This window comes from Homarus americanus, unplaced genomic scaffold, assembly GCF_018991925.1.
Source record: "Homarus americanus isolate GMGI-L3 unplaced genomic scaffold, GMGI_Hamer_2.0 scaffold19179, whole genome shotgun sequence".
NCBI lineage: Eukaryota > Metazoa > Arthropoda > Malacostraca > Decapoda > Nephropidae > Homarus > Homarus americanus.
Genome location: NW_024754174.1, coordinates 541,166 through 568,061, shown reverse-complemented (window position 1 = coordinate 568,061; position 26,896 = coordinate 541,166). Strand labels below are relative to the sequence as shown.

At 38.9% G+C, this 26,896-nt stretch overlaps 1 protein-coding gene across 2 annotated transcripts; it reads right to left on the bottom strand.

The window, feature by feature from the left end:
* Positions 1 to 563: 563 nt before the first annotated feature.
* On the bottom strand, positions 564 to 24,798 carry LOC121855703 (phosphatidylinositol N-acetylglucosaminyltransferase subunit C-like). Of its 2 annotated transcripts, none has more exons than XM_042350787.1 (10): positions 24,100 to 24,798; positions 22,107 to 22,170; positions 20,459 to 20,589; positions 18,595 to 18,763; positions 18,290 to 18,437; positions 17,265 to 17,434; positions 13,816 to 15,371; positions 2,550 to 2,705; positions 1,718 to 1,806; positions 564 to 818 (listed from the first exon to the last, which is right to left on the bottom strand). In XM_042350787.1, the coding sequence occupies exons 1-7, from the start codon at positions 24,206 to 24,208 to the stop codon at positions 15,326 to 15,328; spliced, it is 837 nt and encodes a 278-aa protein (XP_042206721.1). In that variant the 5' UTR covers positions 24,209 to 24,798; the 3' UTR covers positions 564 to 818; positions 1,718 to 1,806; positions 2,550 to 2,705; positions 13,816 to 15,325. The 2 variants fall into 2 exon arrangements, with proteins under 2 accessions (XP_042206721.1, XP_042206722.1); XM_042350788.1 differs by having other exon boundaries at positions 2,550 to 2,702.
* Positions 24,799 to 26,896: the final 2,098 nt, after the last annotated feature.

The window sequence follows — 26,896 nt, the reverse complement described above, 5'->3', positions numbered from 1 at the left end:
CACTTACTGCAACTAAAGATTATTACCATTTGAAATGCTTGAACAAGCGAGGTTTTCTCACGTGACAGACAGAATGAGTTCCCTTTTTGGAGTCGTTTATCGACATGTCATCTTGCACTGCTATTACAACTGTGTCTCTCAACCCCCGAATGATCCATATCAATGCGCCAAACAGAAATATTTCCATTGTTTTTTTTTTTTTTAAATGTAAGAGCGGCGCTTTTTAATCGTGTTTTTTTTTTATCTTGACAGCCTTTTCCCACATACCAGACGGGGGATTTCCTGTTGTTGTTATCATGAGCATAGAACCTCATTTACCAAACACACTCACTGTCATAATGTTCTCCCAGTATGTCTTGCATTGCACCAGTTTTCTTTTAGTTGAGCTTCTCCATTCCTTCCACAAGTAGCAGCGTCTAGACATTCTTCTGGTGGCTCCACGTAATACAGAGGCTTTAATTAGTACAATTCTACCTGAAACACTCGGTCTCTTACCCAACACGAATCACCTTCGCTAACCACTCAGAGAAGGCTGTCGTAAGGGTGAGATATGATACAACATATTTAGTTGGTTTCTTTATTCAAATTACCACCTATAGTTGTAAACACCATAAAACATTCCTTGATGAGCAATTTGTTTACTAACCAAAGGGGCAACAGTTGTGGCTCCAGTCAACGTTGAAGTCAATACACTTTCCATCATCATTGCAGAGTTTGCCCGTCTCTAAGATTTCTTTCATCTGTTCTGGTGTCAACTGCCAACTGGCTCTGAGCCACAGTCGTAGAGCTGTCGCCAAGGTCACCAGCTTGTTATCACCCTGAAGGAGTTCGTCATGAAATTCGGGAAGTCAAATGATACATACTCTTATTAGTTCCCGTAAGTAAGTAAAAGTTAGTACTTACAACAATACCAAAATTACGTTGTTTTAACACTTAAGAATTCGTTTTACAATAAGAAAGCAATACACTATTTTAAATAACATACTTAAAACAATGAGATATACGAGTATTTATAAAACAAAATCAAAATACTTGTAAGAAGGTGGAGGAAAAGGGAAAACCAAGAATATAAAATGGTGGATGAAGGAAGCAGTGGAAGTAAGGAGGAGCAGCAGTAAGGAGTGAGGAGCATAACGTCGAGTAAATATTTGGGGGAAGAACGTGCTGCTGTGAAGAGACGAAGGGTATCCTAAGTCATTTCGGAGGGGTGGGGGGAGGGGGGGGGATGTACCATATCAGGACACATCAATTACTGCAGCAAGAATAAAAGAAGTACAATGAATAGAAGATAAATAGATATATATTTGATTTTGTTTCAGTCACCTTAAGTTAAGTAGGAAAAGGACCGATTAGCTAAATACTGTTGAAAAAATGACTTCTCTTATGCAAAATATCAAAAGTTCAGACCTCTTATTGTATCTGATGAGTGAGAGGAACTTAAATGGCCGGGTCTTGTGCGAAAAAAAATGACAAATGCCAAAGGAACAACAACAGGGGGGCGGAGGGGGTGGAAGCATTGTTGAGTAATAAACTAAACTAAACTATTAAACTCACAAGGTAGCGTTAGGGTCCTTATTCATCAGGAAAAATAAGGTGGGATGGGGGGGGGGGTTAATTTTCTGGTTCTCCAACTTTTTTATAGCGTTTTCTGGGATGAAGAGGAAGCGATTATGATAGAATAAACAGAAGCGTAATGTGAAGAGCGGTAGATACTTACGTGTGGAAAAGTCGATGGTTTATCCACCATCATCCGGGCGTTGGGAGTGCTGGATTGGGAGAGAGCCATCTGCACCATCACCTGCCGCTCTGAGGGTTACCACAATATACAGCTATATACTTTACTAAACGAACGTACAGTGTTTATAGGAATTATTAAAAAAAAATATAAAGATAGCAGCAATTAGCAAGCAAACTAGACAAGGTCCCGAGACTCCCACAGAGATCCTAGACTAGAGTGAACTACTGTGTCATGTTGTGCGTCTAGGAGTAAACTGTTCGGTCCTAATCATAGTGTAATCTGTTCATTAGTAACGACACCATATTTTATCTAGTGCAAGTTTCCCTTGAGGAGTAATCAGCAGTGTTCATTTAGTTAACCAAATAAATAACACTGCCTTTTAGAAGTTCTCCCCAAGGCATATTTTGTCATGACTCACCCACATGACCACGCTACGGTTTTCCTCACTTTGCAGACACTCTTAATATAAATTCTCACTATACCTCCACAGTTGTGTCAGCGGTACTCATTACGATGGTGCCAAAAGTAATCATTTTATAAACTAGCTGATAGATAAAGAATATGTAAAGAAGTGATGTCATATACAGGTATACACACAATCTCGGGTAAACTTTTATCGATATATTTATTTTCTAGACGTGATATAAAATGTTGCATCTTCTACCTCAGCATCTGATGAAAGGACAGATAATGCAGGTAATGATAATGTAATAAGTGTATTGGAAAGATAATCTTGTTGATCGGAGTGTGTTTACAGATAGAACAAATAATACATTTCAAAACATGAGTTAAGAGATTACAATACACATACCAACAGGAGTGAGGGACTTGAAGAGGTGTGTCTCTGGAGAGTCCACGACAGGTAAGACAGTTTGGGGAGCTGCGGTGACCCGGGCGGCCAACACTGCCGCCGCCACCACCAACACAAACACCTGCATCTCCTCACTCACACCCACGACTGTCACTGCTGAATATAATTATTGTGTTATGGCATCAACACCAATATTGAGAATACAAGAACAACGAAAAGTTCACACACACACACACACCTTAACAGTATAAAATAATTGAATTGTTCGACAGGTTTAGAACACCAATAAGTTACGGGTTCATGGTTATTCCCGATTCCACAATTAACTTTCATGTAATTTTTCTGTTGGTTATTATGTTCATTATCCAGCTTCTGTAATGTTTAATGCCAACTGTCATGTTATGTGTTAATCCTTTTATGAATCAACGCCATTGTTCCTTGTTCGCCTTTTGCATTATCGTGATTATGTAGTATTCTGGGGTAGGTGCTGGGGGAAATCACCGAAACATACAGTAAAAAGAACTGCAAGACTGAGAAACATAATGTGCGGCATGTGGCGTTCCTCACTCATCCTCCGACCGGGAGTGTCCCAAATGGAGGGAAGAGTGTAGGATCACCAAGGTAAAACACTCATAGAACCTCAACTACAAGGATGCGCTCCTTCAATTGAGGATAACTAACAAGAAAGAAGACCCAGAACAAGAAAATCAACAGCCACTAGTACGGCGAGAACAAGAAGAAATGGGGAAGTACAGAAGAAACAAACGAAGAACAAGAGGAAGAGGAAAAACTTGCAAGACTACGGTCATCGATGTTGACGACCAGGAAATCAAAGAAAGAATTATAGGCCTACCCATACCTGACCTGACACTTCATAACAAACATCGAATGGTTCCTCTGTATCTGGCGTACGAGGCTACGATCCTAAGCTCCGCCTCCTCCTCACTATAACATCCTGCACTGGGGGAATTCCTGGCGTAGTTTGGCATTGGATAATGGCGATGTTCTTTCTGACACCAAGAAGACATTTAACCAATTCGTTGTACTGAGTAATTATATCTTTTGGGTTACCTATTAGCCAGGTTTGGGAGCTATACAGGAAGGATGATGTCATTACAGACTCGAACACCTAACGTTTATCTACAAAAGGGATTCCCGTACTTGCTGCACAAAAACCCCGCAAGGTAGATAACGCACCTTCAGTCTCCCACTCTATTTCCCACTTACTAACTTTACCTTCCTCCTACACCTCTTGCATCTTCAGAGCCTATCGGTTCTCTTCTCTACATTACTACTACTACACAAAAAACAGAAAACTAATTCACAGCCATTTCACTACTCGTCTCATGTAATTTCAATAGTGTAACACTACTCCATTATCACTATCAGTGAACCAAGCACCTAGAATCCTAGATAAACATATGTTGGAGATACTGTGCTTCTAGTCCTTGTGTTATCAATGGTAGTTTATCTGTCTCTTCACTATTTATCGCACAAAAAATCATTTTATTTTTTATTTTTCGTGTTTCATATAGTCAAATTTAAATTCAAATTCCATACAGTTAAATTCCATATAGTGTAGGGGACTATCTTATACAGGGTTGTAATAGGTAGTAGGCAGCTATCAAACTGGGAGTTACTACCGCCTGGGAAGATATTGGAAACAAAGTGTTGTATAATGGTAGACCCTGCTGCCATATAGCAGCCAAGTATGACGTCATCTACTCAAAATTTTCTAGAATAACTTTGAATGAAAAAACACAACAAAAACAGGATTATTTTGTTCCTAATCGTCGTGCGCAACATATCTCGTAAAGATTAGGAACCCCCGCTTATATCACCTGATGTACTCCCCGACATTAAATGGCGGGGGGTGGGGGGGTAAGTTGGAAAGGTTAACAATAGGGGGGTGTTTAATTATCGGGTGAAATAAGCTAAATCTCCTAACCTTCATGAGATTCCATAATTCTTAGACATTTATTTAGAATAGAAAATCTTTAGAAAAAATAAAATAAAATAAATAAATATAAATCAATACCTCCCGAAGCACATATATTTAGTTTATATAACACTCAAAGTTTACATATTAAATACGCTGTAAACTGTTACGGTGCCAGAGTGAGACCTCGCCAGAGTACTTGGTCCTCTATGCTATGGTACTACACTAACAACAGATGAATGTTTTAACCAAACCAAACTTAATTAACATAACCCAACCTAACGTAAACAATCTAACCAAACCTCACCCAGGATTATTTAGTCTGAATGGTTCGTGTCGTCTATTGTTCAGAAGTAGTTCAGTGGCGTAAGATTGCAGCGGGCGGTAACTTATAATACGTATTCCGCAGTTCAGATTGTTCCTTACCCTCCTCCTTGCCATAATTTTGTGCTCGATAGACTTTATCCCTTTACTATGTTCAACGTGGTGGTGGTCTTGCATTGGTTTGGTTTTCTCTTTCTGGTCGTCAACGCCTGGGTCATTATGATTGGGTGTCTAGGGTGCTCCATGAGACTGTTTTTAAAAGGCAAAGTGGCAATTTCGATCCTATCCTCGTTTGGTAAATTGGTTTACAGGCGCGAGTAATTTATACAGTCTTGGGTCATACGAATTAACAGACAAGCCTAATTTCAAATGCAAAAAACTGTATAAATTCGACCAACGTGAAATGAAACTTATGTACACATATAAGCAAGTGTGTAAGCTGAAAATTTCGACCGATAAATGTATACGTGTGTAGATATAGACAGTGACAGGATACGATTTCAACTGAACCAAAACTACAGGATGCAGACGGGAGTGACAAAAACAACGCGTGGAATTAAAATTTCAACAGAGTTTGCCAATGCGCACATCTTAACAAAAATGTCCACATAGCAGTGGTACAATACCTGTGTTGTAGGATGATCTACCGAGGTTAAATACGCGTCTCGAGGCACACACACTGTTGACAAACGAAATGCGTCACAGCAACAGGTTATCTTAGCAGCTATCACTAACAGCCCCCATAACAATGGACGATAATACAAGATGCATTATCAGGTGACAAATTCTTTAGCTTATTTTTATACACACAAAGCAGTCATGAAACACACTAGAGTTTATTTGACTATTCATTTATTAATCCTTTGATGACGAAAATTTTATTCGTGAATAAATTTTGAATCTTTATTAAGTTAACCCACCACAGCCAGCCCAAGTCAGTGATAGTGACAGTGAAAGTGATTTACCGGTGGGCAACTAATCTGCTCTCTGCCTCGGAACCAGCCGCCATCCACGTGTGCCGACCCAGCTTTTCTACTAACGTACAGCCTACCATCCCTACTGCTGTCCAATGTCACATATTTATGCAACAAGGTGGAGGAGGTCAGTGTCACAGTGAAGTCAGTTGGTGCAGGTATTGTGGCGATTACCGAGGCGTGGCAAATTGTTCCTGAGATATGTGCCATAGAAAACTATGAGTTATTTCACCACCTTAGAAAGGACAGGAGAGGTGGGGGTGTAGTTCTGAACTGTCGCAGTGACCTCAAACCATCACCCCTAGGTGTTAATGTACCTAAAGATGTAGATGCCTTGTGGGTCCAGGTCACTCCCACCTCCCACCCCCGCCAGCCTGCCTCCCTCATTGTCTGTGTTTGCTATCATCCCCCCCGCGCACCAACCGCCAATGTACTGATTACTCATATAATAGACACTGCTGACTCCCTGAGATCCAGATTTCCATGTGCTAAACTAGTGATATGCAGTGACTTTAATGAGTTAGACATCAGTGACATCACCCAACACCTCCACCTTACACAAATAGTTGACTTTCCCACACATGGCAATGCCACCCTGGACCTCATTATGACTGATCTCGGTAACCACTACCTTCCCCCCAACCCCCACCTGTCCCTACTGTGGTCACCTACCCCTACCTTCTCAAGACCACCAGTTCCCACCAGGACTTAATGACCCACCCCGACTCTGCTATGCGGCGTTTCGGACAATGGATAACCCGGTATCCCTGGACTGAAGTGATCACGGTAGACGATGTGCATAACAAGTGGGACACTATCACCAAAGCCTACCACCACTTCTTTCCAGCCAAGACACTGAGGATCCACCCCGATGATGTCCCGTGGATTACGCCCCGCATAAAAAGACTTATTGAGCAGCGCAACAAGGCATACTACACCAACAACCGTCTGTACAAAAGTCTATATAACCAGGTCATCAGGGAAATCAAGTCTGCCAAGAAGACTTATTATCCCAGGAAAGTGCACGGCCTCAAGGAAGTCGGCATCGGTCAGTGGTACTCCAAGGTTAAAGATCTCTGTGGTCTCAACCGTCAGTCTCCAGCACTTCCTTTCATCTCACATTTACCTAGTGAGGAGGCAGCTGAGATAATTAATAACCATTTTGCTACCATGTCATACCTTACCCAGTCTTGACCTCACTCTCCTCCCGGCTTACTTACGTTTCCCCTCCCAGTGTTCAACCATATGAAATCGCCAACAAACTCCGGAAATTTAAATCCAAATGCTCCACGACCCCAATCAAAATATACAAAGAATTTGCAGTCGAACTTGCCACCCCCCTCTGTTCTATTATTAATGCATCCCTCAGACAAAGCAAATGCCCTAATGAATGGAAAACCGCATTTGTCACCCCTATCTACAAGGTCACCACCCCACAGTCCCCTAATGACCTCAGGCCAGTTGCCATTACCCCCATACCCAGTCTACTCTGTGGACTTTGTTTTTGAGTGGGCATTTGCCAGAATCTATCAGTCAATTGATCCACAGCAATTTGGCAATATGAGGACCTCCTCTACATCACACTGCTTAGTGAGCTTTCTGGATTTTCTGCACAAAAACCTGCAGAACCGAAAGACATCACTGGCCGTTGCCCTTGTTGACTTCAGGAAGGCCTTTGACCTGGTTGATCACTGCACTGTTATCAACAAGGCCATTGCACTAGGGCTGCCCACCAACCTGGTCTCATGGCTCACTGATTTCTTAAGTGGACGTCGTCAGGCAGTGAGGTATCAGGGCTCGGTCTCCACATTCCAACACCTCACCTGCGGTGTTCCCCAGGGGACCAAGATGGGACCACTGTGCTTCCTCATCCTGATCAACGACGCTCTATCGGACACTCCTCACAGGTGGAAGTACGTGGACAACACTGCACCAGACTACTCATCGCTACAAGGCACCCTGGACAGGCTACAGGCATAGACTACGGAGAACAAGGTCACCATCAATCACACCAAAACCGTAGTCATGCACATCAATACCACCACCACTCCAGTGCAAGCCCCAGCAGTCACAGTGGGTGCCCATCCTCTCCAGCTGGTGCAGTCTGCCAAACTCCTGGGTGTAACTGTAGACAACAAACTGGACTGGAAGGCCCATGTAAATAACACAGTCAAGGCAGCCTCATATCGTCTCTACATGCTACGACGACTTAGGTCACTTGAGACACCCACGCCAGAGCTGAGGACTATCTACAATGCCTTTATTCTCCCCAAACTAATGTATGCGTCACCAGCCTGGTCCTCTTCTCTCAACTCCACCCAACGTCGGCTAGAGAAGGTACAGAAAAGGGCTTGCAGAATCATGCTCGGCACAGAATACTCCAGCTACATCAACGCTCTCTCCACCCTGGAAATGCCATCCCTCAGTGATCTCCACCACCAAGCACTGGAAAGGTTTGGCAGCCAACTAATGCACCACCCTCGTCATCGTCACCTCCTGCCACCGGCAGCCCCCTACCCACCTCGTACAGTCCGCTACTACAACAAAATTCAGCCCATAAGAGCCCGCACCGATAGATATAAGAATACCGTAGCACCATCCCATCTATTGTTAAAATAATAAACAACTCCTGACTTATGTACTGTATAGCCCTGTAAATGTATTCAACACATATTATATCATTATGCCTAAATCAAATGTAAGTCTGTATATTTTCAGCCACCGGCTGCAATTCTATTAATAAATCGTTTATTATTATTTATTATTATTAAGTGTTGAAAACCTAATATTATTGATATTTCTCTTAATTATTAATTGTGTGTGCATACCATCATAAAATTAAGATGTTATTTTTACTACAACGTACGTATTGTCGGAAAAAGTGGAGCTTGGGGTTCGGCCCAGTCTCTATTTCAATTAATCCCATATGTTCTGTTATTTCATTTAAGTGTTTCTCATTTTACGCGTGCCTCCACGGGTTCAATTGACCGCATAAATGCAGACTATACTGTATACTAATTTTCAATCATTAATGGCCTTATGCTGGTCCATGGTAATGCAAAAAAAAAAAGTTTTGAGAGCCCTAAGATAACTAAATTTTAGTTATTGTAATGTCACAGTGTGTGTAAGTAGATGATAACATATACGGGTGTATTATAAGACAATTATCCAGCATGCGTGAATAAGGTACCCTCTTTTGTTGTTGTTGTTATATGTTATTACTGTGCTTCAACAACGAAGGTCTTTAAGTATGTATCAGAGTTAGCAATACCTGTACACTGGTCCAACAATGATAGAAATCATGAGAGACAGTATTCTCTTACATAGATAATGTTGGGAAGATAGTGTTGATGGGTCTTATTGAAGAGTAAATGTGTGCCATGTGTTTCTGGCTCTGCTTATATATAAATACAGTAGGCATAGATGATAGCCAGTGGGGGATCGTTCAAAGTTCACTCATGTGCCCGCTCACACAACCTTTCAGTGAGAAAGACCTTATGGTATGCAGGTATACTCACAACAAAAATCATAATCTTCGAGGCAATATACCAGGCATTTCCTCAAAAGGTATTATGTCACTGGACGTGCATATGCCAAGAAGACTCCAGGAAGCGTAAGGCCCTGAGGGATCGGCAAAATTGTGATAACTGACTTGAGAGGATGTTGCAAAACAGGGAAACTTGTAAAGTGAAAGACAGGAATTTGGGCAGAAAAGTAGAAGAAAGAGGGTAAAACAATGTTGTGTGATGAAGCTGAGATAGCAGGGCGATGTGAAGGAGAATAAGCTACTTGGGATTATTTAAGAAATGGGAGATTTGGCAGGTATTTGGTAAATGTTGGGCCTGGGCCCTGGCTGTAAACATCACACCAAAAGGACCACTCTTTTCAAAACCACTGGTAATAATCACACACTCATACCCCTTTACTAACAGCTTATCACCAACAAAATTAGTCCATCGGCGAGTGTGAGCACTTTGGAAAAAAAATCACCAAACTTGGCTCAGCTAACCATTGATAAGATCTCTTCAACATCTGATATACGGCACAAACTTTAGACCTCATTAACATACGAGAGGTCCCCGGGTTACACACTGATTCCATTCCTGAGGATGTTCTTAAGTCGGATTTTTAGGCAAATCGGAACACATGCTATGTGCATACTGTACCTACAAAACAATGTTTAAAATTCCACTACATCATAGCTTAAGTCCTTATATACTGTACATCTAAAATCACTTAATTTAAGCCAAAAGAAGAAATAGAATGACAAAATACAGTAAATGAAAGTAAAAAATAAGTCATTAGGTAAATAAAATACTGTAAATTTCAAGTTTAACCCAGTTCGTATCAGTGGGCGTTCGTAAGTCGGGAATCCTCTGTACCCTAATTAGCAAAGAACAAAATGGCTACCACCACGCAGAGGCATCACCGAATGATGTTTATTTCAGCAACTACAGCTTCGATTTTCATATGTACAGTATTTGGTATGGAGATGATGGTTTAGATAATGAAAAAACGCTTGGAATAAGTTTCATTATCCTATGAGGTTAAGGTCTTTGAAAAATATCAAGGTCACTGTTATTCTTGGCCCAAAAACTGCTATCTGTATACTTGAAGCTCTAAACTACACTTATTTTATATGTGTGTACATGGTCTAAATAAATGAGATACCATTTTAGGCTACTCTGTTCACTACTCATTACTCAATATGTTTTTCAGATGTTACCCAGTTAAATAATTAACTGACTACAGTACTAAATATATTGTACAAATATTTGCAATTTTTATTGGCAGTGGTTGTATGATCGTGTAGACCTTGATCCATTCCTTTAACCTTGAGGGTAACACATTCAAAGAAGACAGCAATGAGGTCATACTACCTGATACAAAGGAGGTAAAGAACAAAGAAGTGGAATGAAGATGTAATTTTTAGCGCTGAGGAAAAGGGAAGAGAACTGACATTGTAGAAGAGTGGCTAGAGAAAAGGGCAATATTTGTAACTGACCCAAGCAAAATGAACAAAATTTCCCTACCTGAAAATCTTACCACATGATGATACACATATCCTCAGGTAGATCTACATTTCTATGCAAATCAGAAAGGGCAATGCCAACCAGTTCTTTGAACATGAGAATGCTGACACCCTCTCTTTCGAAGCATGAAAAACAAAAAAGTGGACAAAAAGCAGATCTAGTGTCATGTCTCGAAACTGAAGCAAACAATGAAGAGGATGTGAATGTTAATGCCAATCTAATCAACAGAGCTGCCATGGTGCATTGTCATGGGCAGTGGGCACAGTTACACTGATAATATTTTCACCTTACTTATTCATAGTATGCTCCGTCGTCTATAAAACAGGTGCGAAACGAGTGAGTTACCCCTAGAGAGAAATTTGTTTTCCGTATTGCCCCTGTATCGTAAATTTAAAATTATGATGTAACATGAATGAGTAGCAGTAAGTGATGTATACCTACCAGTAGGTGAAGCATTCAAGATTTAGTATGTGTATGTTGAAAGCTTCAACTAAATTTAAAATGTAGTTAAAATTGTACTCGGCCAAATCTGTGATAACTGTTTTTGCCTCATGTCAAGTGATGAGATATCCATTCAAAACTGAAATTAGTGTTTTTGATTCTTAGTTATCAGAGAATCTGATGACTGTATTAAAGTGATTGTCAATTTTATATTAAAGAATTTATCAGAAACTGTCAAAGCCTCCAGTCCTGTAGTGTAACAGCCAACACCACTACACTCCCCCCCCCAACGTAATTAACATATGAATACAAAGCCGGAGAAATTTTGCAGAATCTTGGGTAAAACAGTATTATGATAATAGTATTACAATCTTACTTTGTTTAGTTCCTTCGTTTTATTATCCCTGACGATCGTAGTACAGTAAGTTGAAGTTACATAAATCCTGAGGAGTTCGTATAACTTTAATGGCCATCACTATCGCCAGTCGCACTTGCATCACCATAATCACCACTAAATTCACCACCAAAATCACTTATCACCAAGCACGGCTGGGGTGTCCACGTGAACACTGTCGCCACTAGACACACGCTCAGGAATTAGGGCTCCTGAACCCACACCAGAAGGGCTGGCCTCACTCGAATCGGGCAGACATTGCGTAACACTTCTCACACCAGTGGAACATGAATAACGTCAATGTTACACCGAAAAGTTATCCAAAATAGCAGTAGAAACTCTGAACAGCTTTATACTACGCAGCGTGGCAAGACTAACAGGGAGGCAGCATCTGGGTGTGTGGATTGGCCGATGAGCTGTGACATAGCAAGGGAAATCGATTGTGATTTGCCGACTCAGGGGGTATGGTCCATGGGGCATACGCTGTCATTGGCTCGCGCTCCTCTCACTCTGAACGGGATGTGGCCACCTTTACTTACTAAGCACACAGCCAAATACATAGCTCTCAGCCTGAGGTGAAATGACACCCTATTTTTGAAGGACTTTCATCGATATTTCTAGTCTACCTAGGGGGTTACATCCAACGCCAACATGTAGAGGAGGGGTGAAAATACCCCTGTAGTGATATTCATCAAAACACGCATTTTGTCTGGGGTGGCGCTTTACCTCCTTGTAATGCAGAGTGCCTCATTTGTTTCCTTGCACAAAGACGTATTTTGCAACTGTTGTGTGTTGACTTATATCACTTTGAGCATCTTATTCTCTATGTGTGTTGCTGGGGCTGCTGAGGGTCGGTGGCCAGTGCAGGCAGGATGTATTGAGTAAACCAAGACTGAGTTTGAGTAGGTGCACCAGGGAAGCCAAAACTCAGATTCAAAGTGAGCTCTGCCGTGGATTCACGGAGTGTGAACGAACGCCAGTGTTTGGATCCCAGCTGGCATAAGCCCGGTGGTAATTCATGCTATATGTATCAGTCTGAAGTACTATATTATTCTCACTGAAAATGAGAATACCGATGTGTCCTGTGTTGTAAGGAGTATTAACAGGTATAATATTAATAAGTGATGAGAGGTAAGGTTATGCCATGGAGTTGTGTTAAGTGTGTGCCAAGAGTAACCTGTACCCCCAGTACTGAGAGTAATAATTACAGTACACAAGTATCTGCTTTGTGATGGATTTTTGGAGATTGCTATAAAGCATCAGTATAAGCGGTAATGTAATGAAGTGGTGAAGAGTCATTATTTTTGTCACTCATAAAATGTTACAGTGAGTTGGAGTATTTTCTAATGAATATTGCTTCCGTTAAATTCAAAGACTTATGATTTGTATTAGTGTTAACATAAATTTCGACAAGTCTGGAGTAAACCCCAAGGAGTGGTTCATGTGTTTGTGTCCTATTTTAGTGTGCCTATACTTGACTTTATTGCATTAAATCATCTTTTATGTTATACAGTATATTCTGAGAGAAAAACCTTGGTGGTGGCAGCTACTGTGAGTATTGAAGATTGTAAAGTAACAATGGGGTTCCCAGGTAAGCCCAAGATCATAATATAACTAGATAAGAGAAAAGTAACAGAAAATGTACAAATATTTAAGTACAGGATCTAGAATGCAAGTATTGTAGTGGTACTGTGTCCATGCTCACAGCCAGTTACCAACCTATGTATGTACACTCTGACCATACCTCTAACAATTAGTTCTTGCTTGTACACTCTAGGAAATAATGACTAATGGTAGATAACAATGGTTAATGAGTGCACTGCCAAGTTAAAAGCAGAAATATGTTGTAATGTTTACCCAGCAGCAAACATTCTCAAACCAGTCCAGACCCAGTCATTACTTCTTTACTGACCCACATCTTCACGAATATTATGCTTTAATAGCAACGAGGAGTGTATGGGAGTTATGTAGGTTTATTAGGGGCATATTTAGATCTTTAGAATAGGTATATTCTGCATGTGTATGCTGCAATGTCTGGGCAGGTCAGCTGATAGTGTAAACGTTGGGGCTTACTACTTGTATTTCTTACTGTTCACTACATTTTTATTACTTACGAAATGCCTCTGACTCACATCATTAAAAATGCACCTTTACACCTTACCTGAACAGGCTGATGCAATCTGAAGTGGCCATCTGCTGTAAACTCCTTGACTGCAGGTTTATGTGGGTCATCTGCTTCTAGCTTTTGACGTCATCGTCAATATGGTTGCCGTTTCCTCAGTGCCAAAAATATTTTAACTTATCACGTTTAAATCATGTTGGTTTCAACTTTAATTTAAAAACAATACATATTGTATTCTTCTAACAGTGTCACAGAGTGTGTTGAATATGTTTCCCCAGAACCATCACCTCGTCCAAGAGTGTCTGCTTGAATTTTCCGGGGGGATGGGGGGAGGGCACAAGGGGATAGGCATTCCCCCACAGTCAGGCTCGGTGGGCTAAAATTTTAGTGTTTCTTTTTCCTTTCCTTCGTTTTTGTCAGACTCTAAATCCCCTTCTTCTGTTGGGTATTTGTTGCTTATATATTTTGACACAAGCCAGATTCAGGGGGGGGCAACTGCCCCCTCTTGCCCCCCACAAGCAAACACCCATGAACTCGTCCATTGTCTTGTTACTTGGTTTATGTCGACAGTGATTGACATCAGAAGATTGGTGTCAACCTTTGGTGGGTTACGTGAGTAGTGTAGGAGCTACCATCACCCACGACGTAAAACCTCTACCACCACCTCCATCATCTCGTCTACCCAAGTTGATGTATCTGTTTTTATTGTTAAGGACACTGTACTGTACACTTGCTTTATCTATTGCGGTATCAAAAAATATATATATTATAGTGATTTATTTTATGGTTTATTTGTTTTGAAATTATATTGAAAATGGGTCTGGAATATTTTCATTTTGGGTAAAGAAACATCTCTTTTTTTTTTCCATTGAACTAAGTATTTGATATACGCTATTTTGGTTTATGCGAGGGTTTTCAAGAATGCATCCCTCACATATATCTCAGCAAAAAAAATAAAAAATCTTAAGTACAATGAATATGAATGTCTTCCTAACATCCTCAAATATTCATATAACACAATAGCTGAATATTTTTAATATTCTTAAAGCTGGTACATGTAATAAGAATATTTGAAATTGTATTTAAAAAACAAATATCTCTCATAGCTGTAATATACATCCTTTAACTGCATTACTAAAACACATACTTGACAAAGTTGAAAAAAAAAATAGTGAATATAAAAATAACACAGAGCAGAATCACAAAATTTTAAAAAAATTCAAGAATAATGTGCTGTACTGTAATGAATATTATTTTAAAATTTTCTTGTTTATCATTTCCACCACTTACCAGCTTATTAGCCATTTGGGCAGTCATTCTGTTCCTTGTTACCTTCATTGTCCAGTGTTAGTACAGAAGGAAACTGGAGTACCCAGAGAAACCCTGCAATGTTTGGAAGTCACACTGGATAACATCCTTCTCACATCTGACCAGGGCTGGAGATTGGACTCAGGGTACTGTAGAGAGGGGCAAGTGTGTTGCTGCAATACAGTACCACCCAGTTTGAAAATATGAAGCAGCAATGTATTGTGCTGGTGATGATGTGTCTTCATCTATCTTCAATCTGAGCCTCATCCCATGGACCATATATATTTCTGTGTGAAAGAAAGAATAAATCATGAATATAATTATAATGAATGTGCACCTTATTCCTCTACAGGTATTGCCATCACATTTCATCATTATTTATCTCACCATTTATCAGCTTACTAGCCATTCTTTGTTATCTCTGGAATTTATTTTAAACTTATAGAGTAATAACACAGGTTTGTTCGACACCGATCTGCTCTAACACTTTTTTTATTACTACCTGGTATTACTTAACAGAGGGCTAAGATTCACTCGAACACTGTTTTTTATACTAACTGGTATCGCTTAACATAGGGTTAAGATTTGTTTGAACACGGGTTGAGCCAAGCTAACACTGGAAAATTCGGCCAAATGCAGTCAGTTAGAATACATTTTCTGCAGGCAAGCTCAGCCAGCTGGCAGTCGAGTCCATGGGTAGCATCCCTACGCACACCACATGGGCCCAGTGAGTACAGTGAATTTTAGAATTAGAGATAATAATATCAGTGGAGACAGCATGTTGGTATAATAATAAAAAAAAAAAATGTATGTATGTGTGTGAAGGGAAAGTATGTGTGGACTTGGTATGTTACCAAGTTAGCAGTAGCTACATCCCCCTACCACACAAAGTTGTGTTATTGTTATTTTTCATCTCATATTTTCATATACAGTTGGGTCTTCATTGACGCGGTCAATTGAACCCGTGGAGTACCGCGTAAAACGAGAAATGCGTAAATGAAATAACAGAACATATGGGATTAATTGAAATAGAGACTGGGCCGACCCCCAAACTCCACTTTTTCAGACACAATACGTACCTTGTAGTCAAAATAACATCTTAATTTTATGATGGTATGCACACACAATTAACAATTAAGAGAAATATCAATAATATTAGGTTTTTTAACACTTGCGTTAGTAGAAAAGATGGCTGGGCACACGGGGATGGGAGGTTGGTTCCGAGGCAGAGGGCAGATTATTGGCCCTCACCTGTATCACTTGTATCAATTGTATCACTATCCACCACATAGGCTTGCAGGGTCCCTCAAAGTCCATATCCTCACTATCACTCTCACTGACTTGGGCCGGCTGTGGTGGGTGGCGGGTGAAGAACTCGGTAATGTTTTGATGACTGGGCGACCTTGTGCGCACGCTGCCCACGCCGCTTCCCGCGTAAATGACCAAATTTACAGCTTAATTAAAGCATTTCAATTCTGGCAAGGCACCGCGTAAATGACCAAACGTGTAAACAAAAACCGTGTAAATCCAGACTCAACTGTACAGGTGCTCCTCTACTTACGAACGAGTTACGTTCCTGAGGCTTGTTTGTAAGTCCAATTATTTGTAAGTCCAACTTTACTCTTGTAGATACCAAACACATTGTAAAAAAGGAAAAGATTATGGATATCTAGTACAGCTTTACCCTTTAATACAGCCTTAAAACCTGGCTCACTCTTCTCCTCTTAGGTAATGTTTGTTGTATCTGAAATTTTCTTCAAAATAATCCAGTCTCATCCACATTAAACACTTGTTCTGGCAGGTAACCCCCCTCAGTAATAATGTTTGTAAGTTGAACGTTCTTAAGTAGAGGAGCACCTGTATATGTGAAAATTATTTACTACTATAAAATTGAAAAATCGTAAATAGTTGTCATAAAGAGTGGTATATCTTACCATACATTTTCAAAAAGCTTTTTACAGTACTACTGTATATTCTATTCTTAACCCCTTCCCTATGGGGACACCACTTTTAATATTATATTTAGCTAACACCGGACAATTTTCTTCAGTTCAAAGGGGACCCCATACACAAGGTGTTAAATACTCTACCACAAACTGACATTAAGACCAAGATCCTCAGAAATTTCCTTAAAATTTACATAAATATTCTTTCCACAATATAAGAATAATCAAACTTACTGTTTATGACTCTGCAAGTGGATGAATAGAGCCGGGATGAAGAAGTTGCAAAGGAACAAAGCTAAAAAAAATATGAGTAGGAGATGTGGAGCAAAGAGTAGAATCCCTGAGGTGGTGCACACCACCACCACTACTGTTGTTATCAGGTCCCAACATCTCCCCAGCTGAACCTGGAAACAATTATTAACATTTATATAAGTTCTTATAAGAAAACAATTTACAAAAAATAATTTCCTGTTGAGTGCCTACATTTTTCTCAATTTCAATCAAGAGAGAAAAGCCATGCTAACAATATTTTCATGTAGACAACCTACACTTACATCAAAATAATAAGAGATAAAATCTCTGACAAGATATTCTCAAATAATCACTAAATTCAAAGCATCAAAGTTATAACTCTGATCTTGATGAGATGCCATAGGAACCTTTTTGTTTGTTTTAATTGCCACCCTGTAGGTGGATGAATACCTGGTACTTGTGTGTGTGAGCTTGCGCATGTCACACCCACTTACAACCAGCCTTCAACTCTTGTGACTTGCTGTGCAAGCATTTGTCTTCATATGTTTTTTTATTTTGTAATACATGTACAGTAAAAGAAAACCTACAGTATTTACCACATAAATATTGTACATATAACAAGGGGAACATGTTCCTCACTGAAAATTTTTTGAATGGAAAAGCTTGGAAAATGTGTTTTACAGTACAGGTATTAATTAGACACTCACACATTAAAGATGCCATCTTGTTGAAGGTCTTAGAAAACTTTGCTATACAGTATAACAGTACATGTGCAGTATATTCACTGATAAAAGGGTTAAGAAAATGCAAAAAAAAGTCTAGTGTACACTGAGGTAAGATATAAAAATAAGCAAGGCTCTATACTTATTGAGGTGCATTTTGTACACAATGAATGAAAAGAAAGATGGAGGTAGTGTAACAAAAGGTCCATATGTTAAATGTAAAATACTCTTATGGGCGGATACACTTTTTCTTGAAAGGAAATACAGTACAGTATGCCAATTTACCCGGCAGTATCTTCTGAAACTGGGGAAGAGTGCAAACAATGCTACAGCCACAGTCATTAAGGTAAACACATCAAGGTCACTATCCAGTCTGGAAGCCAAACAAACAGATGCGAACACTCCCACATTGTGTGACACAGTCGGGTTAACTCTAAGGAAGAAATAGAAAAGTATAAATGTTGGGTTTTAAAATTTATTGCTAAAGTTAATTGAAGACAATAATGAATAAAAGCTGATTCCATGACAGACTTGTACTGTACACATTTCTTTTTTCAAATACCAATTTCAAAATATAAGGCAGTACTTACATAGCAACTGTTGTTCCATAGTCATGAACCACAAGGCGCAAAATTAGCAGAAAAGTGGTGCAGGCATTAATGGAATCTGTTGCAACACTGCCTGTCAAGCTCTTGACCACAGGAGATGCACACGCGATCAAAACCACATAGAAACAAGCCACCTTAACATCATCCTTAGCTGAAATATTTAAAATTATTTTAATACAAAATGCACCCCTGAAATTGTTCCCCAACTGCATGGCAGGGTAGTAAGCTAATGACTGCCCTCTCACCTTTGCAAGTGTGATGAGAGTCTGATTGAGTGAAACTCATTTATCAGCTGACCTGGCAAGTGGCAGCACCATTGAGTATCAGAAATCTGATAAACTATTTGCAAAAATAAAAAAAATTCCAGAGTATACTGTACAGTATTTTCAAATTAAAAATTCCGTTCATATCTCATCAGCTGGCCTATCCTGGTTTGTTCGGCTGATGATGCAGCATCTCCTACAGCATAGGAAGTCACTGTATGTCCTTGTATATCTTATGGGTGCTGGTCAATACTGTACCTCCTGTGCATTTGTGTTGCAAATATTATTCTTTCATTATTGAGAAAACATTGTGGGTTCTAACCAGGTGTGCTACCCTGGGAAGAGGTACAAACAAACAATGTCCCCCTCTGTGTATTCAAGCTCACAGCTTGAGTAATGCATTTGAGCAGATTTTCCAACCAACACAAGTCCCAGAATTTACTCAGCCATTGTAAATAAGCAAAAAATGAATTCAAATTACTGTCTCAATGATTTGTAAAGTACTGCAACTGTGAAAATTGCACACTTGTGGGAGATCACTGAGCAGGTATCCCTCACTTAACGAATGGGTTAGGTCCTTAAAACACTATTTGTGAAGTGAGTTTTTGTTTCTCGAACAGCGGAACATTTGGGAAAAATACGGTTCGGTGTTCCAATGACAAGAAACCCCAATGTCATACCCCCTAAAACAGGAAATCAGTTCACAATCAACAAAAGACCTACATTACTACTTAAAAGTAGCACCCAACTTCTGTAGTTTACCACTTAATACATTAAAAATATTAATAAAATACTGTCTACAGTAAACCCCAAATATAACGAACCTCGAAATACCAAATTTTGACTTTAATGAACCATGTAGGCCTATCGAACATGCGCCACTTTTAACTTTCTTGTATTGCCACCAGAAGCTATCTTCAAGGATGACGACTAGGCCAGTGCTAGTAAAAAGTGTGCTACGTTATGTATAAATTGTACATAGTACTGTGTAGTGTTTCAGTAGTTAATGTAGTTACCTAGCACTGGCCATCTCAAGATCACCAGGAAATAACTGCAGACTCAACCTCAGAATGGTAAATACAGTACAGCTACATTTAGTAAATGTTTTTCCTTATTTTCTGGCTTAATATTTAATACTATACTGTCAGGGATATACCAAAGTTTCGGCTATAATGAATCACCTAAAAATATTAAGGAAAAGCTAAATGAAAGTTTGAATTTGTGCTTGGATCAAAATTCATATAAGCAGGGGAAGTTTTCATTAAATGAAAAAGAGGTGTTACTTTAGGAAATTCATATACCTGTAAGTGAATTTTCACATCTCGAATGTTTGTTAAATGAGGGATACCTGTAGTACTGGGAATGAGGGACTAATAAAACTCAATTTGAAATTATAAAGAACAGGAATTAACTACCAAGAAGAATTATTAATAAAAATTACTTTCCTTTACTATGGTAAAATAAATATTTATATTTCATTATAAATAAAAAAGTGAAAGTTCAGTACATACACAATAATAAGTAACCTTTTTTATAATAAAAAATGGTAATTTTGTGTAAAAACTTAGAGGAAAAGTTCTTACCTGAAGAGGCAAGCTGGGCTCTTGTTAAAATGTAGCCAATAATGCCCAGAGATGCTGTTAATGCTAAGACTCCAGCAGCATTCACGTTACGCTCTGATATACCAAAGAACACCACCACCAGTCCCAGACAGCTGTAGAGTATTACACTTTAATGAAATACCAAAGTAAGGAATGAAAGTCTGAAATTTCACTTGTATAAATATGAAATAATACCTTACTATACAGTACATGTATTACATATAGTACAGTACAGTATATATATAATAAGGATGATAGTGTGTAACATCAATTAGTTATGTGTACAGTACAAAATATGCAATCACTGTAAAGAAAAAAATGATAGAAAATGGAGTGTTCTGAATATCTGAGAGTAGATGTGAAATGTTGAGCTATAAAATAAATGACAGTAACATAATAATATAATAGATGGAGCGAGAGGGAACAAGATGAAGGAAGGCAAAGATGGGAAAGTACAGTAAACTCTCATTAACCCCTTCACTACTGGATGCCGGTTTAAATATTTTACTTGGCTAAAACCAGACGACTTTACTCAGCACAGAGAGACCCCTCATACCCAGAGGGTTAATCTGTGGCATTTAAATCAACAAAACCACAGTTCACTATAAACTTATGTATGAAAATAAGGAGGATTGGTTCTGGTGGAATTCCATTTTATAAGTGAGCAAGGAACGGGGCAACTTTGTACAGTATATTATGTATAGCCAGACTAAATTATGAAAATCTAGAGTCTCAGGACCCCTAATTGTTGATTGGAATTAAATTTCAAAAAACAGTCTTGTACTTCCTAACTAGAACAAATCCTCTGAAAGAAGACATTTGGTATGGCAGTTTCCACATAATCTGGTAGAGGGTAACACTCATGCTCCCTGACCCTCATCTCTTGCTCAATTCTAAAACCAGATGATGGGGTCAACACTCAAGTTTAAATTCATCTCAGCAAGACACACAAACACCAAGAAGTGACCTTGAAAAACCATAGGTGTCAAGTAATAAGTGTTATAAATGTAATTAAAATTTTTGAGATGTCATTTGGACAAGTAATTAGTGTATAGATATCAAATTGAAAACAACAGATCCTTAATCAGCATGTTCAGGAGTACATAATCATGTTGAACAAAATCAGTGAGATCAAGATTATGGCCAAAACAGTAAGGAATTTAAGCCATAAACACCTTTTCTCTCAGAATTAAAATTTAATGTGTCCAAATACTTAAGTACAATACATCAAGATTAACACAAACACCAAAAATGACCTTGAAAAACTACAGGTGGCAAGTAATTAGCATTACAAAAATACAGTACAGTACAGTACTGTAATTAAAATTTTGGATGTCATTTGGAGACGTAATTACTGTATACAAATACACTGTATCAAACAGTATTGTGGACAACATATCTTCAATCAGCATGTTCAGGAGTACATGCACAGTATTGATATTTTTAACAAAATCGGTGATATCAAGATTATGGCCGAAACGATAAGCCGTTATAGGATTTTGAACCAAAAACACTTTTTGTCTCGGAAATGAAATTTAATGTGTCTAGCTATTTAAATATAACGACAATACTGAACCATGTTACATAGAGGAAATACATAACTAGGGTACTATAGGTTACAGTGATTTACCTGCATATTTCTTGAGTGACAGCTGTTGCACCATATAACGTCTCGGAAAACAACAGTTCTCTACCTGCACATACAAAAGTATAATACACAAATTATTAGCCATAGGAAAACTTGTTCATAGTGCATACATAAATCTAAAAAAGCTTTAATGGTCCATCCAACAGTTTCCAAACACACAAAAGGCTGTACGTTGCAAGACAAATATACTGTACTCATACAATGTTTGAATGCTACAACTCTGCTACTATTGTAACTTTCTAACAAGATTGAGGTGCGGGTCACCATATAAGTCTTACCATAATTACTTTTTATGAAATATCTACAGGAAATAATTGCTTAAATTCAGAGAATTCAAATCCAGTGAAGGATACTGACTTGAAAACATACCAAGATTCCCTTATTTATCATCTTAAAAGGAAAAAATAAATAAACAAATAAATCATTATCTCAGTGCCTTTGTAATGTATATGATTACTGGACTGTTTTGTATAGATGAACACTTCCAACTTTGTCACATTATATGATATATTTGAAACACGATAAACCAACAAAAATGATAATCACAACTAAATGTAAATTCTTTGCCAGATAATATGGGAGGCGATAGCTAAAACCAGAATGAATTTTTCGATTTTGTTCATATTTTCCACAGATGTTCTTTGGATGATATTACATAGTTAAAAATAATACAACAATGCACAGAACTTAATAGAACCTGTCCTAACCAACCAAACAAACCTACCTAAACTTAATTAACTTTCTAGCCCGGGGGAGGACAGGACTCCCCAGTATATTAAACAGAAAGTACTTACTTTGATACCTGGTAAAGTCTCGTTCAAGATTCTTCGAACACTGCTGGAGACAGCTGGCAACTCAAGGCCGTTTGTTTACTATAGTACGTAGTATAATATAATACGAAACAATAAAGCCCAACCATTAATTAAGCAACAGGCAACTAAGTAACCAATCACCGATAACTTTTTAAATTCATTCATAATTTTACTACGTACTATAGTAAACAAACGGCCTTGAGTTGCCAGCTGTCTCCAGCAGTGTTCGAAGAATCTTGAACGAGACTGTACCAATAAAAGCAACTTTCTTGAAGCAGTATACTTTCACATCCACAAAAAAATAAAAATAAAATTACACCATGAAGCTTTAACAAAGTTGCTTTCACTGGTACCAGATATCAAAATAAATACTTTCTGTTTAATATGGAGGGGGAGGGGGGTCTGGCTAGGAAGCTAGATAAGGTTAGGTAGATTTCTTTGGTTGGATAGCTCAGGTTCTATTAGGTTCTAGTAAATGTTGCCTATTTTAAAATACCTCCTATAATGATAAGAACATATGTGGAGAAAATGAACAAAATCGAAAAATGCATTCTGGTGTTAGCCATCTGCCCTAGTATTACCCTTCGTCAAAAGCTTGCCTATACAATACATGCGCTACACATATTCCTTCATACTAGTGAAGCAGTGGATATTTTTCCGTGACCGACTAAGTTCTTACGAACGCTATTTTAACGTGACTGCACTCTGATTGGCATTTGTCCATTACCGGCGAACTATATTTAACCGTGACTGGCGGCATTTGGCATTCATTTCGCTTTGAGTCAATCGTTGTGTAGCTATAAACATACTAAACCAGAAGTCGTTCGATTTTTTTTTTTTTTTCCAAAAATATTCTTATAATTATAAAAGAGAAGACATTTATTAGAACCTAATAGAACCTGACCTAACCAACCAAAGAAAGCTACCTAACTAACCAAATAAACCTACTTAACTAACCAAAGAAACCTACCTAACTAACCAAAGAAACCTACCTAACCTTACCTAACTTCCTAGGCGGGGAGCGGACCCCCCCCCCCTTCCCCGTCATATTAAACATACAGTAATGTACATTCTATTTAATATAACGGTCACGGTAAAATATCCACTACGTACTAGTGATGCGTTGCTTCTTGCCCTCTTCTTCCACTAACAATCACACTCACGTTTCTTGCTGACTCTCAGAAAAGAATCCCCTACATGGTTATCGGGAAATGGTTGTTTCTTCCACAATACTCTCCTCCACTCCACCTCCATCAGGTAGTCAGGTCCCATAGGAATTCTTTCATAGGATCATTGGCCAGCAGCAGCCCGTTGTCGAGATGTACTTGCTCTTGGTGTTGATTTCAGGATTGGTTCACTGACAGTATGCATTGCTAGTTCCAATCCATTTCAAGATATCAGCCGGTATTTCATATTCAAAACAAGACTCTTCATTTCTTTTCAAACCTGCTCGTATTGCAAGAAGAGCATTAGCCGTTTTTATTCCCATTCTGTTTCGAAGTTTATTTTTTCACTTTATTTAATTGGCTGAATATCATTTCTACTTCAGCATTAGAGTCGAGTATGACGAGAACTGATAAAGCAAACTCTGCCAACTCCTTGAATGGATTACAATGTGATGCGTCCATTTAGTTATGTGAAACTTCATTCCACTTCACAAGAGTGAGATCTTTTCACTGACTGTCTATACCTTTGTAAGTATAATTATATAACTAAAACCGCTAGAAATCCTCCAGACATTAGTTAAATCAGCAAAAAAAATCGCTAGCAGCTAGACAACTTTTTTTTTCAGTTTAACAAATTTATTGACAAAGCTTGGAGTACATTTTGCCTATTCTGAGTAATTCAGTAAGGTCTTGACACTGAGGGTGGTATCACTTCCCACTGCCACTGACTGCAAATTTACCCGCTAGATGGTGGGTCAAAATATCTAGATTTAGCGAGAAAACTACTAAAATGGCAACACTGATAGCAACATTTTACCCAAGGAAGATATACTGTATGTATATTCCTTGATTTCAGCCATGGGTTATAGAGGAAGATATACTGTATGTATATTCCTTGATTTCAGCCATGGGTTATAGAGGAAGATATACTGTATGTATATTCCTTGATTTCAGCCATGGGTTATAGAGGAAGATATACAACTTTCCTTGAAAACCTATTATTTTCTGCGTGGTCTCAGATTGACGCGCTACCTATGAAGAGCGTGACACCATAAAGACGTTTTAGTAATATAAGGGTAACTCTTAAAAAGTGTACATAACCTGCGACATCATAGAAAATGGTGCTCAACGATGAATGACGATTTTATTTTATTGTTTATAGTTGTGCTTTGATCGTACGGTACCAAAGAAAACAATGAACAACAAAAACATATTGTACATACAGTTCGATCCTCGGGCAGGGTGAAACTATGGGCAAGTTTCTTTACGCCATTTACCTCTGTCTACCCAGCAGTAATTGGGAACCTGGATGTTAATGGATTTGCAGATCGTATATTCCGGGGTAATGGTTAGCCAGTGCAGTTGGCGAGCTGTCCAGTCTTCTCGGACTATTCCATGACACTGTGTCATGCAGTTCGTTGACTCAGGGTGTGGTTGTTGTTGTGTTGGGGACAGCTTCTACACCTTAACAAATTCACGTCTAGGAGGCTGTAGTGGAATTCTCCCCTACAAACGCTGTTTGTCGCTGCCTAGCCGACCCCACCAATTCCCCAGTGTATGCCTCGTGGTCTAGGTCAACCAGCGCTGCCATACACCACGGAGCGGGGGTCAACTGCTAAGCCACGCCTACCCCCACTATTTAAGACCTGACCTCGTGGTGATCTGCCTCTCTCTCTGCCTACAGCCGCAGCCAGCAACACCTCCTCCTCTGCCGCTGCCTGGCGGCCCTCGCTCCTCCGCCTGCCTGGCGGCCCTCTCTCCCGCTGGCGAGCATGGCGACCCACAAGCTGTCCTTCTCTGAGCGTCCTCACCAACCAGCTCTCTCTACATCACGCTTGTAACCATGCTGCCTTCCCAGCACCAAGCTGCATTGTACATCCAATACAACATGTATATAGAGAGCACATTGTGAGTTTCCTTTCTCCAACCCATCCTGAGTGTGAACCAAACAATCTTGAACCCCACAAGGCCCTTGGGCCGACCATACTCGATTTCGAGGGGCTTCCATTATTATTATTATACTGTTTCATATGCTGTATATACTTTTTTCCAAAGCATTTTTGTTTTTTTCATATTCGTATATTCAATTACGCTTCATCTTAAATTTAAATATATTTCAATTACATTTTTAAATTGCATTTTCTTTGATACTCACTAATTGGGATTAAATTAAAGTATGTAATGCTCATATTTTTTTATGATTTTTTTTCTTTTACGGGGATTAGCCCACCCGGGCACAGGTTATTGACCCACATGAGGACCTGGGGGGCGAAAATATAATAATAATTACTATTGTACTATAAATATATATATATATATATATGCTGATAACCACAAGGAAAGAAGAAAACACGAAGTTCCCAAGCGCTTTCGTGTAATTCACATCTTAGTCCAATCACTATTTCTAATAAGGAATGTCATACACTTTGAAGATACGTAATATATTTATTTGTATATATATATATATATATATATATATATATATATATATATATATATATATATATATATATATATATATATATATATATATATATATATATATATGCAAGTAAATCACTGTAGGTGCGCGTGATCTAGGTATATGCTGATAACCACAAGGAAAGAAGAAAACACAAAGTTCCCAAGCGCTTTCGTGTAATTCACATCTTCAGGGGTGAGTACAGACTAGAGAGAGTAATACAAATCAAGGTGTATATATACAGAGGACGGTGAGACCAGGTCCACAATGGTCAGGTATTAGGTAATGACCCAACTAATCTTTAAATAGCACACAACGGTTGGTGGTCAGGTC

Excerpts from the sequence above, each read along its gene's own strand:
- LOC121855703 (XM_042350787.1), bottom strand. The coding sequence starts at position 24,208 with ATGGGACCTGACTACCTGATGGAGGTGGAGTGGAGGAGAGTATTGTGG. Across the intron at positions 22,171-24,099 it reads TCTGAGAGTCAGCAAGAAAC|GTAGAGAACTGTTGTTTTCC; the intron begins GTGAGTGTGATT and ends TTGTATGTGCAG. Across the intron at positions 20,590-22,106 it reads GTCACTCAAGAAATATGCAG|CTGTCTGGGACTGGTGGTGG; the intron begins GTAAATCACTGT and ends AATACTCTACAG.